General features: G+C 39.2%; 1 protein-coding gene across 1 annotated transcript in view; it reads left to right on the top strand.

The window, feature by feature from the left end:
* Positions 1–13,077, top strand: part of E(z) (histone-lysine N-methyltransferase E(z)) — a 238,997-nt gene that overhangs the window by 150 nt on the left and 225,770 nt on the right. The window contains exon 2 of the mRNA XM_090387215.1: positions 6,959–7,148. Coding sequence (XP_090243341.1) covers positions 6,959–7,148 — 190 coding nt within the window. The remainder of the gene's footprint in view (positions 1–6,958; positions 7,149–13,077) is intronic.

Raw genomic sequence — 13,077 nt, forward strand, 5'->3', positions numbered from 1 at the left:
TGCTGCCAACAGCTTTGGCAAGAGACCAGAATGTTCAACTACTATTTGGACAAGAAGCAAGCTTTCTGCTCTTATCCTATTCACAAATGAGTGTGGACTTGATATTAAATGGACTTTGAACTGTTTTATAATTGTCAATGACTTTATTGTAAGCAAAAAATAAAGTTGGGGATTTGAGTACAAGCCAATTGAAATATGCTACAGTGTTATCTTGAACATCCTTGGCACATTTTCTGGAAAACCAAGGTTTAAATAAAGGATAAAATTTAAGGGTTAGAATGTGGAATAAAGGATTTCATTGCTACAAGAATAATTTCATTGACATAATCTGAACAAATGTTAGGATTGGAAGATTTAAAACAGTAATCCAAATAAGGGAAAGAGGAATAGAAATCACAAAGATCATCACATTTTTGTTCTTGAAAATGACCTTACATGTTCCAGTACAGTTGAACCTCTCATATTTGGGAGATTCAACTGTTCTGGGAAATGCAACTGTGCTGGGATTTGCATATATTTCTGGAAAATGTGCAACCCCAACAGAATCAGCAAATTTATTTCTTGCACTTGCCCAGCTAGGTAGTGGCTTCTCCATTTATTGTGCATCAGCATCTTTTATGTTTATATCCATTTTACCAATATATTTAGTCTGCATTTGCCCTTAAACATGCTGCCTAGAAGAAAATCAGTTTACCCAGAGGCTTGTGATAGTTCAGAATGCAAATACAGTTCATATCTATTACAGAAAAGCTTAAATTTGAAAGAATCTCAAAAGTGTGACTTCAGTGAAGAACTGTGTAGGATGTGAAGAAGAGTAGAGGGAAGCTGTAAAAATTTTGTAGACAGTAACACAATGAAAGGAATGACAAAGCCTGTATATATGCAGTTCTATATGCAGTAAACCTTCGGTATAAAAATGCCTTTTTTATTATATTTTATTTAACAGCCTCCCAAACTTTGTGTCATCAACAAACTTTTACATCAATTCTGTTATGCCTTCATCAGTATCCTTAACAAATGTCAGAAACAAATGTGTGAGTTCCTGCAAGTGACTCTACTGAAAACTGAACTCCACTTGAGTCTCTGGTCTAGTCAGAGTAAGAGCCATTTATAACCACCCTTTGTCTTGTGTCACTTAAACAACCTTTTGTCCACTTTAGAACTGCTCCATCAATGATGTGTGGAATATTTCAGTTTCATGTTGAACCCTAATTTGGTGATAGGGTGCATTATAAACATAGTCATTTTTGCATCATAAAAAAAAACTAAAAACCAAGCCCTAATTCAAGACTTTTTCTTTACGTGTCTAAATGCCTTTATTAGATGTCATGCTAATTTTTATGTAGAGATTTGATAACAGAATATCTTGCTTTAAGAACCACTATGTTTTTGCATATAATGCATTTACTTTTTATCAGTTCTGACCTGATTGTCAGTTTTTTGAAAAATAATTTTGCATAAAAAAAGTAAACTGCATAACTAAAAGTATTCAGACACCTCTCAAAGAATATTGTGTACTATGCCAGAAGTCCTCCATACATGCGTGTTGACTCAAACATACCAGTGTAAATCTCATGGGTTGGACTGCAGCAGCAGTACATTACAATTCAGTATGAGTCGTGGAGTACCACTTAAACTTTCAAAATGTAATGGTGGTTAGATACCACATCAGCAACTTTTCTGTGCATCCTACTTCAACTTATTTTAACAAGATTTGACTTGTCCATATTCCTCTTTTTTAGGATAAATTGAGAATAACGTGTATGCTAACAGAACGTATATTTACAAGCTTAAAAAAATTTGGTGCTATCTATTTTATGATAATTTAAACAAATTGTGTCTTCCATTTCATATGAATATCTAAATATATTTTATCGTAAAAATGTCATCTTTTTTAATACACTGGTGTGCAAAACTTAAGGACCAATCAGGTTTTCACCTATAGCTTCTCATAGAGGTGGCCTGGATATGGAAAAAGCATACCAAAGGAACTCCGTGAAGTACAGAAATGATGAAGGAAACAACACCGACACAACAACGGAAACAAAACGGTACGGAGGGACTTTATTCAAAAATGGCAACATAGCACTGGCTGCCATGATACAGATGCATTACTGCCAAAGATGGAACAAAGGGAAGAGGTGGTCCTCAGTAGGAGATATGGCCACCACTAATGTCGATGTAGGCTTTACACGGCCTGTCCATACTTAGAACAATGTTGTTGATAAGTTCTTGCGGTAACATCATCCATTCCTCTGTCAGCAGCATCTTCGGCTAGTAAACATTTTCTGGTGGGTGTGGATGTGCCGCTAGGCATCTTCCCAGAGCGTCCCATATATGTTTGATGGGATTTAGATCGGAGAAACGGGCAGGCCAGTCCATACGAACAATGTCCTCACTTTCAAAAAGCATATCAACAGCTGCAGTGTGATGGGGTGTGGTGTTATCATCCATAAACACGAACTCGGGGCCAATGGCACCTCGGAACAGACACACACGGGGAAGGATTACCTCGGTACAGTAGTGTGCATCGGTTACAGTACCGTCTTCCAGTATCTGGAGTTGTGTACATCCATCCAAGATAACGCCTCCCCAGATGAGAACACCTCGACCGCCATATCGATCCCTTTCAGTGATGTTTGCGGGGTGATACCGTGTGCCAACCTCTCGCCAAATTAACTAACGTCCAGAATCACCGCTGAGACTGAATCTACTCGCATCAGTAAAGAGTACCTTACCCCATTGCACTGCTGTCCAGTCCTTGTGTTCGATGCACCACTGTAAACAGTGTCTCCAATGGGCAGGTGTTAAAGGGACACAGCATACTGGCTATCGGGCAAACAGTCCACATTTGTGGTCACCTGGACACAGTAAACCACGATATACTGTGTCCTGTGCAGTTGGTTTGCAATGGATCCCGCTGTCTGGTGTCGGTCCCTCTTGGCCTGTAGGAGTATATAGCGGTCATTTTTGGGCATTGTTTTTCGTGGACTGGTCCATCGAACAGCTGTAGCTGTTGTTCTGAAGGCTGACCGTGCATGTGAGACGATGCTATGGACGATACCAAACTCTGCAGCCACACTCCTCGCACTTCAACCTTCCTCGAGCTTCCCAATTATTTGACCCCGGGTAAAGTCATCCAGATGTCTACTGGCCATTTCATTGTCTGTAGCACTGTATGGAACCAGTTGAATGTCTGTAACAATTGTGCTCATCGTTTGGTAATTTGCACATAACTGCTGCTTTTATCTGTTTCTGTGAGCCCTCTCATCATGATTCAAATTTTTGCATGTGTACCAGCTTTCTACTGAACAGCAACAGTTATGCAAATCACCAAAGGCTGTTTCGTTTGATTTTGTGGTTGTAACATTAGCATTAGTAGAGGTATTTGATGCAAGAAAGCAAGCTTATGCAGCATCAGCCAAAAATATAAATAAATAAATAAATAATAAAAAATAACCACTTCCACTTCACCTCTCTGTTCATTCGAAATACCTGTCCAGCTGAGCCTTAAACCTATTTAGGCTATCAACCTCCACGACAAGGGATGGAAGTCTGTTCCACCAACCAACCACCCGCTGGCTAAAGGCAAATTTTCTCACGTCTATCCTACATCTGTCTTTCCTCAATTTGAATTTATGCCCTCTCAGGTGATTATTCTGAGCAAGAGGAAGAATCCCATCAGCATTGAGCATGCTCAAACCATTCAAGGCTTTATACACCTCTATCAGATCACCTCGCTGGTGCCTAGTCTCCAGACACTGTAATTTGCAAAACTTAAGCCTTTCTTCGTAAGAGCACCCCTTTGTTCCATTCACTAATCTTGTTGCCCTTCTCTGTACTCGTTCCAGCAGCTCTACATCCTTCTTGAAATGAGGCCTCCAGACCTGTATACAGTACTCTAGGTGTGGTCTGACCATTGCCTTATACAATGGAATAATCACCCCCTTATCTCTACTAGAAAAATTCCTATATATCATCGACAATACACCATGAGCTACTCTTGCAGCCCGTCTACACTGCTCAGAAAACTTCATATCTGCCTGCACAACCACCCCCAGGTCCCTTCCATTCTCTACCACTGTCAGTGTGGTACCCCAGAGTTGATACGTTGCTCTGGGGTTGCTGTTTCCCATATGTAGTACTTTACATTTGTCAATGTTAAACTTCATTTGCCACCTCTCAGCCCATCTGCTCAACCTTTCCAGATCCTGTTGCAGTAGCATAGTGTCAGTTGTGTCCTTGATAACCCTGCCAACCTTCGTATCGTCTGCAAACTTGGACATTAAGCTTGATATACCATCATCAATATCATTTATAAATACAGAAAACAATAATGGACCTAATACTGAACCCTGAGAGACTCCACTAATAACATTAGTCCACGATGAGCAGTGTCCATTGATTACCACTCTCTGTCTTCTCCCCCTCAACCACCCCTTTATCCATAGCAGCAATTTGCCTCCAATGTCACACTGCTCTAATTTGTGCAGCAGTCTTCCATGTGCAACAGTATCAAAAGCCTTTCTAAGATCCAAGTACAGTATATATATCAAAGTTATTCCCTGCATCCAGTTCTTTTGTAACTGCATCATAGTATCCAATCAAATTGGTCAGGCAAGACTTCCCCTTAACAAAACCATGCTGTGTCTGAGCTATAACTGAAGTCTTGTCTAGATGATCCTGCAGTGCTTCTTTAACCAGTGCCTCCATTAATTTTCCGGGAACAGAAGTTAAACTAACAGGTCTCTAATTACTTGTGTCGCCCTTTGATCTTCCTTTGTGAATTGGGGTCACATTTGCACATCTCCAGTCCATGGGTACTTCCCCTGAGTCCAAGGAAGCTCTCATAATTATGGCTAAGGGTGGTTTGCTTACTTCCTTTTCTGCCTCATTTAATATAACTGGATAGATCCCATCCACCCCAGGTGCCTTTCTTGTATTTATCTTCAACAATTTCTCCTGCACTTTACTCTCAGTTATTACAAGATTCTCTAGCTTACTGCCAGAGTTGAATACACCTCTGGCATTCCCCTCGCTGAATAACTCCTCATGTGTGAATGTTGATGCAAAATATTCATTTAGTTTGTTAGCTACCTGAGCAGGATCACCAACAATTGACCCATCGATATCAAGCGGACCAATCTGATTCATCCCCTTCCTTCTAGAGTTTACATAAGTAAAGAACTCTTTGTTGTTTTTCTTTGCATCCCTTGCCAAAGATTTCTCGTAGTCTGCCTTCGCCTGCCTAACCTCCTTTGTAACTTGGTTACAGATCAACTTATATCTATCATAGGCTTCTGTGTCACGTGTTAATTTGTATGTATCCCATGCATTTTTCTTCTCTGCCATATGTCTCATTAGTTCATCTGACATCCATTTAGGCCTAAACCTTAAACAATATTTCTTAGTTGGTATGTAAAGCCTAGTAGCTTTTAAGATAAATTCTTTGAATGCTTCCCATTTTGAATTTGCTGTTGGTAACATCATCAGTTGGTTCCACCGTATAGAATTTAAATACTGTCTCATTCCATCGTAGTCGCCTTTACGAAAGCAATAACCCTTCCCTTTACCCCTAATGGTAGTTACCTCTTTGAGTAAATCCCACTTCAGCACACTGTGATCACTGCCACCTAGTGGTTCATTTATCTGCAGATTCTTAATGCATGAAGAATCACTGCTGATAATCAAATCAAGAGTATTACTCCCTCTAGTTGCTTCCCGAACATGCTGATGTAGAAAACAATCATCCAATAAATCCACAAAAGCCTTGCTAGTGTGTGGGTGACCAGCCCCCAAATTCCAGTCAATATCTGGGAAATTAAAATCCCTCATTATAAGACTCTCTGATTTCCTGGCCCACTCTATTTCCCTGCACAATTTCTTATTATACTCATCAGAGTCATTAGGCCTATAGCACACTCCTACTCTCAATTTTGATCTCCTAATGCTTATGTCACACCAAACTGACTCGACGCTGCACTGTCCAGCGATGTCTACCTGGCTTCACTTCTTGGATTTTATGTATTTCTTAACTAATAGCATAACCCCTCCTCCCTTCCTATCCTGTTTATCCCTTCTGTAGACATTGTACTCCCCAAATTCCAGTTCTGCATTCCCTATATCTGTGTGACACCACGTCTCTGAAATCCCCACGATATCTGCCTTTGATGTTTTGAGCAATACCTCAAATTCATCAAATTTATTTACTAAACTCCTAGCATTGGTGTACATGCAAGTATACATGCACCTGTACTTTTTCTTAGCTACCCTAACACAACCCATGTGTTTACTTGTACCCCAATGATTCCCAGCAGTCTCTGTAACATTCTGCATCTTATTTTCCAGGCTGCGGCTCATTCCAATAGAAGCAGTGCAAGAATCACTTTCACCTCTGCCAGTGGCTACTGTTAATCTATTAGTCCTTGTATCCCCCCCAATCTAGCAGTTTTCCGACCCACCTAACACTTCCTTGATAGCATCAGCAAACATTCTTGCACCCTTTCTATTTAAGTGTATCCCATCCCTGTAGAAGCAGTCTCTCCTGTTAACAAGTACAGACCAGGCTGAAAAAAATTCTACCCCTTGAGCCTTGCACAATCTTTCCAGGGCCGAATTGATCGACAGGGCTCTCATCAAAAACTCCCTCCTATCGTGTCTGGGCAGAATTGCAGACACTTTCAAATTCAACCCTAATTCACGGCTTTTTTTCAACAGTGACCTGCACTTGTTAAGTAATTCCGCCGGTCTCCTACTCTTAATATCATTAGTTCCAACGTGTACAACTATATCACCTTTTGTGCCCTTAAAAGATGATATCCGTCTTTTGAAATAGTGTTATTCCTTAAGTTTTGCACACCAGTGTATTTTAATAGTGCTTTTCATGTCCACTTATTAAAAACTGTATATTTTGTATATCATAAAAAGGGATTTATTTTAATATTTTAAAATGATTTAGGCAATCGCCATCGTCGTCATCGTCATCGTCATCATCGTCATCATCATCGTCTAAGCCTACAGAGAAGGTAACACCAGATCATATACACACAGTATCTTTAAAAGTGTCTGCAGAATGGAAGAAGAAAGTCAAATCTGAGTATATGAGGTTAAGACAAGTAAAAAGGTTCAGACGGCATGATGAAGTAAAGGTATTCAGCATATTGTTTTTATTGTTTGTATACTTAATATTGTGATAATTAAAACAGTTACTGAGAATGTATAGCTGTGTATTGTTCTTATTTGGAAGCTTCGACATATTTCGTCCAAAATAAAATAGCACTAATGTTGATCTATCAAATTCTCTGTTATATCGTCTATTTAACTCAGAAATTGAATCTGCTTTATCTCTTTGATTTATCTGTTAATTTATGATTTCCTGTTTTTCTCTCTCTCTCTCTATCTATCCTATAAACTCCTCTGACCTTATGTGGTCACATATACAGAAATTTCATTTTATGTTATAAGCATGATGACATCAGTTGAACCAGTAGAGCAGTGGATAAAAGTTTCATGTGTGTTTTTATTACTTTGGGTATACATGATCAAATCCAATCAGATGGTTTGTTTCTTTCTAACTATTTCTGAATTCTTTTGCACAAACACATTAAGTAATTGATGTTTTTGTGCAAATGACTAACTGACATAAATCAGGATGAGTGGCTGCTGCCATAACCAATTGGTTAAGTTCCAGGGTACAGAAGTACATGCATTTGAGTGACTGTAATCAAAGTCCATATAACTACTAAATACAGTGATGTTATTGTATTCTCTTTCTCTCTCTTTATCCTATAAACTCCTCTGACCTTATGTGGTCACATATAACTATAAACAGAAATTTAATGTTATAAGCATGATGACATCAGTTGAACCAATAGAACAGTGGATAAAAGTTTCATGTGTGTTTTTATTACTTTGGGTATACATGATCAAATCCAATCAGATGGTTTGTTCTTTCTAACTATTTCTGAATTCTTTTGACAGAAAAATTGAATGAAGGTGATGTAAATGAGAGATACAAAAAAAGCATGTTCATCAGGAAGGGAATTTATTGATTAAATAAACTAACCATTGAATTTTAACCTGGAACCTTATTTTTGACCCTTATAGTCAAACTTTATGGCATTATGCAATCCACTTGGGATACCTGGCCTGGGCAATGTGACACTGTCACCACTCTTGTTAATGGACAAAGCCACCGCTTTGGCAGGTATTTAGGCACACTGCATTCGCGTAGACGGTAATTTGATATCAGTATGGATAAACGTTGTGAGTTAACCGACTTTGAAAGAGGGATGATAGTGGGTGTCTGACACACGGGGCACTCTATCGCAGCGGTGGTACAGAAATTGCACTATCCCTGTTGGATAGTATCAAGAGTGTATCGGGAATACGAAACATCCAGACAGCATTGTGGGTGGAGAAAGGTGGCGGATGAACGTGGCCATCGATGTCTGTCTCGCATTGTTTCAGTCTACTGCAGAGCAACAGTGACACAAATCACTGCAGACTACAACGATGGTGGTACCAGAAATGTTTCCACCAAGACCATCAGGCGATCATTAGCCGCAATAAGTTATGGGAACTGCTGACCCACCAGAGCCCAATTGCTAATACCATGACACAGGATTCTACGCCTCACTGAGCGAAAGAACATCGGCACTGGACATTGGATGATTGGAGACTGGTCTCCAGGTTTGATGAGTCCCATTTACAGTTATTTCGAGTGGATGGGAGGATGCGTATTTGGCAGAAAGCTATGCACCTGTCATGTCCACAAGGAACTGTTCAAGAAGGTGGATGGTTGGTAATGGTGTGGGGCATGTTCAACTCGCACGCGTTGGGACCTCTGGTACATCTAGACGCATCGCTGAACAGTTCAGGTTATGTGTCCATCCTTGCAGACCATCTGCATCCCTTCATGGTCATCATGTACCCACAGGGCAATGGACACTTCCAGCAGGACAGTGCACCTCCTCACAGATCCATGGGGAATAGAACATGGTCCAAAGAGCATTCTGCAGATTTTACCAACATGGAATGGCCTTCCCATTCACTGGATATGAACCCTGTGGAGCATCTTTGGGATGCTGTGGAAATGTCTGTTCGAGCTTTGGATTCTCCACCCAGGAATGCGATGGGATTATGGACAGTGGTGCAGTAAGCATGGATGGAAATACTTGTGGAATGCTTTCGTGAATTAGTGGACTCAATGTCTTGCTATGTGACTGCCCTTATCCAGGCAAAAGGCAAAAGGTGAGCCTACTTATTACTAGGAAGGTAAGCCATGATTTCTATCCACTCAGTGTATGATAAAGGTTTTTCTTAATGTAGAACTCCGAATGTGTGCTCAAATGAAGATGTGCTCTTTCTGCAAAGAACACATCTTCATTTCCATCAAGGCACTGCTGGTTCCACATTTAATGAAAGACTTGGCATCTGTGTTATGTTTTGTTAATTCCCGTGAATTTTTCATCCATTCACACGTGAAATTGTTAGCTGCTTCATTGAGGTCTGTTGGTGTAAAATCATAGTTTGGTGCAAATTGCATGAACGCTTAAAGGGTTTGTTAATTGAGGGCTGCTAGAATTGCAGCCAACTCCATGATTAATTCAATACTTGTCCTTGTTGCCTGTGTTACATGCAATCCATATTGTCAATCACTGAAAGAACTTACGTTTTCAGAAGGCTACACATTTTGAAGGCTATATGCACATTTTGAACACACATTCTCTGCAAGGAAAACAGTAGTGTGCCCCCCCCCCCCATCTGGGGAACACACTTGACTTTTGGGTGAGGAAAGTGCTGTTTTATTTCAATTTTAATTTTATTTCATCATTTTATCCATTTATTTCATCTATTTTATTTCAGTCTTTGAGATTAAATGTATTGAATACGTATATATCTACTCTAAATATATCTACTCATAGCTAAATTTTATGTAAAATCTTTTTATTTGTACTTGTTCTGAAAGGGGGATGTGAAACTTATGAAATATTTCAAGGATGCAAGGTATAATAAATGTAAAGTTTGGGACCTCTGCATTATATACTAATTAGAGAAAACTATGGTCTTGCCTTCCCCAAAAGTAATGGTTGAATATTTCCATTTTGGAAAATTTCTTATTTTAAGAGTCAAAATGATGACGTTAGGTCTCCTCTGTAACCCCAGTTAGGGAAAAAGTAATTATGATGATTATTGCACATGGTCACAAGTTGCTCAGCACAATTCTGCTTTGCATCTCCTGAAAAGGCAACAAAATTTGAGGGATCAGTTGGGCAGGAACCTTACACATAAGCATGTAATTTTCATGCTGTCATCCACAGAAAACTGGTGGCTATAGAACCACTACTCAGATGGACCTCATGACTTAATTCTCAAATTGTTAGAGCGTCTTCCAAGGCTAATTCCTCCAATTTTTTCATATTCTCTGTGACAGCAATTGTTTAACTGCCCTTTAATTTCTGCATTATTAACACTAATGTTTTCACCATTTGAACTATCTATACCACTCTGACACAGTGCTTTAGGATGGGAAATTCCAACCCATATACTGCACTCATCTCTTTGTGAATTGTTTTAGATTCATCCCCCCCTTGTAGAAATTAAAAATGACAGATCTATATTCTTTGTCCACATTCACTCTCTGTCTGTCTACTGTAGGCATTATAATTAAATGATACGCAATTGTTATATAAGCACCAAATTTTGTGAAAGTACTACCGTATTTCCCCATGTATAAGATGCACCTTTTTTCGAAAAATTTGGGGTCTAAAAACTGATTGCATCTTATACTGTGGTTGTAGATTTTTTTTACTTGCATTTCCTGCTTTTTCACGATTGTTGACTTTGCGCTCATTGTTTCGCACTTGTTACCGGTATATTAGGTTATGTTTTGCTACGTTCTGCCCAGAAATGGCTCAGAAAAGATTTTCGTACAGTGCTGAATTCAAGTTAAAAGTGATCCAGTTTGCAAAAGTGAATGGAAATCGTGCTGCTGAACATAATTTTGATCCTCCTCCAATTGAGAAAACAATCCGAGACTGGCTACGGGAAGAAGAAACCCTACTGAAAACGCCACGGCAGAAGAAGACCATTAGAGGCAAGTCAGCAAAATGGCCTGATTTAGAGAGGGAATTGAAGATATGGATTGAGGAGCAAAGGCAATTGGAATTCCTGTGTCCACAAAGATGGTTCAGCATGAGGCAAGAAGAATTGCTGATGAAAAAGAAGGTACTGATTTCAAAGGAGGACACAATTGGTGCTTCAGGTTCATGAAATGGAATGGACTAAGCATGCGTACACCACTAGACTTGCCCAAAAGATGCCTGAAAGCTATGAGCAGAAGGTCCTTGAATTTCATCGTTCTGTCATTCAATATCGGAAGACACATCAGTTTGAGTTGGGACAGATTGCAAATGTGGACAAAGTCCCCTTTCAATTTTATGTCCCAAGTAACAGAACTGTTGATAAGAAGGGGTGAAAACTAACTGTGAAGACAAGTGGACATGAAAAGAGCCATTGTACAGTTCTAGCTTGTTGTGCCGACGGAACCAAGCTGCCTCCTATGCTGATTTTCAAACGCAAAACAATGCCAAAAGAAGACATTCCTCGAGGAATGATTGTCCACGTTCATGACAAGGGTTGGATGGATCAGGATGGGATGAAGATCTGGTTTGAGAAAGTTTGGAGCAGGAGACCAGGTGGGCTCTTACGCAAACCTGCCCAATTGGTGCTTGATCAGTTCAGGGCATACATAACAAAAAATACAAAGAAGATTGCTGCAGAGCAAAAAACAAAACTTGCCGTCATACCTGGAGGCTTGACATCCCAGCTCCAACCACTTGATGTCAGCATTAACAAACCCTTCAAAGCTGCCATGAGAGACGAATGGAACCAATGGATGAAGTCTTCTGGGGACAACTTGACACCAGCAGGAAGAGTGAAGAAACCAACTATAGGAGAAGTTTGTACCTGGGTGAAAAGATCCTGGGATAATATCAAGATTGAGATCGTTGTCAAGTCATTTAAGAAGTGTGGCATTTCAAATGCCATAGATGGAACTGAGGACGAGGCAATATACGAAGACAGTGATTCGTCATCAGACACAGATGAGGACAAGCTAATGGATGGGAGTTTTGATAGTGATGAGTTGTATGAATTTTATGATGAATAAAACTAGTTCAATAACTTTATGTAATACATTTTTTTTTTTTCAAATTTCGGGCCCCAAAATTCAGGTGCGTCTTATACATGGGGAAATACGGTACATAGATTACTTTCAAACAAAAAAAAAAAAGAAAAGAAAAGCAATTAATGAAAGAAATGGGATACCATTTCAATGCAACTATTTAAGTAGTTTGAGAAAATAATGCTACACTGTGTTATAATTTTCTCTCTGCACTGCCTGGAAGCCATATTGACCCTGCTGTGACTGACAAATTTTGGGCTCTTTAGAGATGAATGCATTTATATCCACAAGTCAACCTAAAGTAATTAATATAATTTTTAATCGGATAAGTGTTTTCAAGTTTTTAATGAATAACAGATTCATCTAGTGGGTGAATCTTATTTATTAAAAGCTTCAAGGCACTTTTGTGACCAGTTTCAGACCTATATATATGTGAGTTACTTATTAGAAAAATGTAAAAAAAACATAATTTCAGTAAAAATAGAAATTTTTACTGAAATTATGTGTGTCGAAATGTGTGTAGATTAATATGTAAACATATTAATCTACACACAAGACAGCATAATAACCAAGTTTTACTGTAGGGATTCAAAAGAAATGGAAAATATATTGGACTGATGAGTATAACGGATAGCCATACAGAGAAATAGAATGGGCCAGTAAATCAGATTATCTTAGAATGGAGGATTTTAACTTCCTAGATATAGATTGGAACTTGTGGTCGGTTGCTCACACACTAGCAAGACTTTTGTGTATTTATTGGATGATTGTTTTCTACAGCAGTATGTTCGAGAGGCAACCAGACGGAGTAATACCCTTGATATGATTATTAGCAGTGATTATTCATGCATTAAAAATCTGCAGATAAAGGACCACTAGATGGCAGTGAT

The sequence above is a fragment of the Mastigoproctus giganteus genome, chromosome 13 (genome assembly GCF_048544385.1).
Source record: "Mastigoproctus giganteus isolate SK-2022 chromosome 13, ASM4854438v1, whole genome shotgun sequence".
Taxonomy (NCBI): Eukaryota; Metazoa; Arthropoda; class Arachnida; order Uropygi; family Thelyphonidae; genus Mastigoproctus; species Mastigoproctus giganteus.